The sequence below is a fragment of the Crocuta crocuta genome, unplaced genomic scaffold, assembly GCF_008692635.1.
Source record: "Crocuta crocuta isolate KB4526 unplaced genomic scaffold, BGI_CrCroc_1.0 scaffold193, whole genome shotgun sequence".
Classification (NCBI taxonomy): Eukaryota; Metazoa; Chordata; class Mammalia; order Carnivora; family Hyaenidae; genus Crocuta; species Crocuta crocuta.
In genome coordinates, this window is record NW_027529624.1 from 5,930,947 (window position 1) to 5,934,554 (window position 3,608).

Below are 3,608 nucleotides of genomic sequence, written 5' to 3' on the forward strand. Positions count from 1 at the left end.
TTTCCGCCTCGGGGAGCAGAGCCTGCGAAGAGACTTCCAGAGGAGCAGCGGAAGCCGCTGCTGGAAGTCACAACCCATGGCTCTCAGGTGCTCCTCTCCGCAAACAACAGCATCTGAACCTTCCAGAAGGCTTAAGAGCAAAACCACTTTGAGACCTAGAAAACCTCACAGAAGAAGAATCACTCCATTTTCCAAACAGAAACTTAAAACATAAATAAAGAAACAAAAAATTAAGTATTAAATGAAAACAAAAAAGGAAATAAAATGTTAACGGCCCGTCATCACAGCAACTGAGTAAAAACACGACGGTGCCGTAGATCATCCGTGAGTGACCATCACATGTCGGTGCAGGCCCATGAATTGCAATAAATGTGCCACCCTGGGCTGGGATGTGACAGTGGGGGAGGCTGTGGGGGGAGAGGGGGGACAGGGGTCCCTGGGATTTCTGTGAACCTTCTGCTCACTTGTGTTGTGACTCTAAAACAAAGCTTTTGGTGGGGGGGNTTCTTGGCCAGCTGCATCTTGAGCTCGGCGATCTGGGCCTGCAGCTCAGCGATCTGGTCATTGAGGTCGGTGGAGTCTCCCTCCAGCTTCCGGCGGGTTTTCTCCAGCTCCTGCCGCTGCTTCTCCTCTCTCCGGAGGCGCTCTGGGGAGGAAGTGCGGGGAGACCCGCCACAGCCCTCAGCACCCCGAGTTTTGTGTCTTTGTTTTCCATTTTTACATAAAATACCGAGTTTCCATCCTGTACCACACGTGAGCATTAAAGGATCATGACATACAGATACTCATACCCAACCCCTGGGTGAAGATACCATGAACTGCCAAGTCCAGGGTCGCCCCTAGACCCTGCTGACCTCCCCACTGGGGACCTGCTCTCCCTGAAGAATGTGTTCACAGCTCCCTTGTTTTGAAAGCTGTACCACATTCGTCTCCCTAAAATATACATTTAACTTTTCATAAACCTAAATCATAGAAGGGAATGTCCTGTACGAAATCTACGCAGTGGGTGTACGGGAGGTCATGGCCCAATGTCTGGCTGTGCAGTCTCCACTAGGATGTCACTCGGATAACCTCTCAAGCTTGCTGTGTGTCATCTGAATAATAAGGACAACGAGACAATCTGCCTCATTAGGCTGCGAGGCAGCTCCGGATGCAGGCTCAGTGCTCACTAAGGGTTAGCAACTGTTATTCCTCGACTTGCCTTTGTCACTCAATATCATGACCTTGAGATTTAGCAAGGGAAGCATCACTGCATTGATCCACATGGACCAGAACGTTCCATTGTGTGAACACACTGAGGCTCATCAATGTGTCCTACAGCGGACGGGCGTTCTGGGCGTGTTCGGGGCTCCTGCCTGGGACCCCCAGCCGCAGGGATGTTCATAGGCACGTGAAGCTTCAACCTCACCAGGCAATGCCAGACGGATCAAGGCCGCCTACCAGTTTACGTTCCCACCAGCCCTGTGTGTGCGCACGCACACGTGCACGTTCAGGCTGCTCTACATCTTTGTTCTCACCAAATTAACCAGACCCTCTGTGTGCGCCTGCCTTAGGGCCGTGCCCTCCCACACCTGCATGGCTAAGTGCTTCAGACTGTTGTGGGTGAGACCTCTGTCAGCACCCCACTTCCCCTTGCCAGTCTGACTTGCCTTGCCCCAAACAAACGTGAGGGGGCGGGGGGCGGGGGTGGGAAAGCCCTCCTGCTGGTCAGCCTGGTGGGTTTGGGCCCTATGTCCACGGGGCGTCAACAAGTGCCCCGGACACACTGGGCTGCCCCGTGTCTCCGCCAAGGGAGCTGGGGTTCCTGGCCCAGCAGTGCCTTCTCCCCTCGGCCTCTGCCATCCATGCCTCTCCAGGGGCAGGGGGGCCAAGTCCTGAGACAGACACAGACCTGTGTTCTCCCTGGCCTCCTCCAGGGACCCAGGGAAGCAAAGGCACGACTGTCACCCCGCCCCATGTCAAGCAACGGCCTCTCACAGCATGTCTGCGCCTGTGATTTAGTTTAGTCCCCATGGGTACCCTTTTGCTGCGTCTCCCTTAGAGGGAAGAGGAACTCAAGCCGACAGAATGACACAGCTAGGGTCACACCCGGAACCTGAGACATCAGTCTTGAGCCGCTCACGGTGCATGACAACAGACAGATGCCAGATCGTTCTCTCTAGAGCTCTTCACACTGGGGACACCCCTCCCCAGCCCCGCCCATGACCGGAGGCCCAGGCTCCCGTAGGAACAGAGCAGTGGCTGGGGGTGGCAGACCGCGAGCCTGCCAGCCCAGCAGGAGGCCCAGGCCAGCCCTGGAGGGGGACCCCATGGTCCCTGGGTCTGTCCGTTTCCGCCCACTGCCTCTCACCCTCCAGGTCGGTGATCATCGCCTCGTGTTTGTTCTTGAGTTTGGCAAGGCTCTTGGATTTCTCCTCCTCTTCCATGAGGTTGGTGGTAAACTCCGCTATTCTGTCTTCCAGAAGCTTCTTCTCCTGCGGGGGCAAGGGTGGGTCAGAGTTAGTTGAGCACAGAACACTTCAGCTCTCCTTAAAGTATGACTGGCCTAGAAATTTAAGATGGAACGAAGGGCCGGGCCTTAAATACTTGATTCACTAGGAGTTCCTGGATCTAAGGATAATTTTGAAAGATCACTAGCCCCTCCTGAAAGAGCTGGAGAAGCTTCCTTAGGATCTACAAACATGGGTGCCCAAGGACTTCCTGGACCGTGTCACCCCTCGGGGCTCGTAACCACATCATGCCGTTAGCACAGAGTATAGGTGGCAGCCAGCATGGGCAAGAGGGTTCAGACATGATGGCGCCGCCCTCTCTGTGCCCCACACCCATCCCCCGGGTGGGCCGTGAGTCCCCCTTTCTCGCGCTCCCAGACAGCCCCGGCTGCTGTCCTTCGCTGTCTGCTGCGTGGCCACCGCTGCGGTCCTAACGCCAGCGAGGTCCCCACAGAGGTGACCACGCAGCCAGCGCCGTCACTCAGCACGCGCCTCGGTCTCGCGTCACAGAGTCCGCAGGCAGTCGTCCTGCCCCATCCACCCCTCGGCCTACGCCCTGCAGACGGAGGACGACATTCTGACCCCGTCCTCCCTCCCTCCTGTGACACACCTCTGGGCTCTGATCACCGGCAGACTCTGACAGGGACCCGACTTGGTTCCGAGAGAAACCGCCACCACCCTGGAGACGGCTGGGGGAGGGCACCCGCGCCACAACACTGAGCCACCAAGGTGCGCAAAGCCCACCGGTGACTGATGCGCGAAACCCCACGGACGGCTCGGCTGTAGCTCTCGGGAGCGGGCGAAGAGCTTTACTGAGAACAGGGGCCAAACCTTCCCCTGGGGCCCCACTCCTCTGTGACAAACATCCCTTGGAACAGGGCGCCCCGGAAGGGCAGCCGCGACCTTGACCGAGCAGCAGCTGCAGCGCCGCGGGCCGCCTGCGCCAGCGCTCGGGCCTCACCTTGGCCAGCTTGCAGTTCTGGTCCTCCATGATGATCTGGTCCTCCTCCAGCTTCTTCAGCTTGGCCTCGGTGGTCACCTTCTCCAGCTGCAGCTTCTGCCGGGCGCTCTCTTCCTCCTCCAGCTGCTCCTCCAGCTCCTGCCGCGGAGCCGGGAAGG

At 57.7% G+C, this 3,608-nt stretch overlaps 1 protein-coding gene across 1 annotated transcript in view; it reads right to left on the minus strand.

Annotated features, from left to right (window-relative positions):
• MYH9 (myosin heavy chain 9) overlaps positions 1-3,608 on the minus strand; it is a 58,214-nt gene that overhangs the window by 11,804 nt on the left and 42,802 nt on the right. The window contains exons 22-24 of the mRNA XM_077762058.1: positions 3,451-3,588; positions 2,351-2,474; positions 485-646 (exon numbers count right to left, since the gene is read on the minus strand). Of these exons, the coding sequence (XP_077618184.1) occupies positions 485-646; positions 2,351-2,474; positions 3,451-3,588 (424 nt within the window). The remainder of the gene's footprint in view (positions 1-484; positions 647-2,350; positions 2,475-3,450; positions 3,589-3,608) is intronic.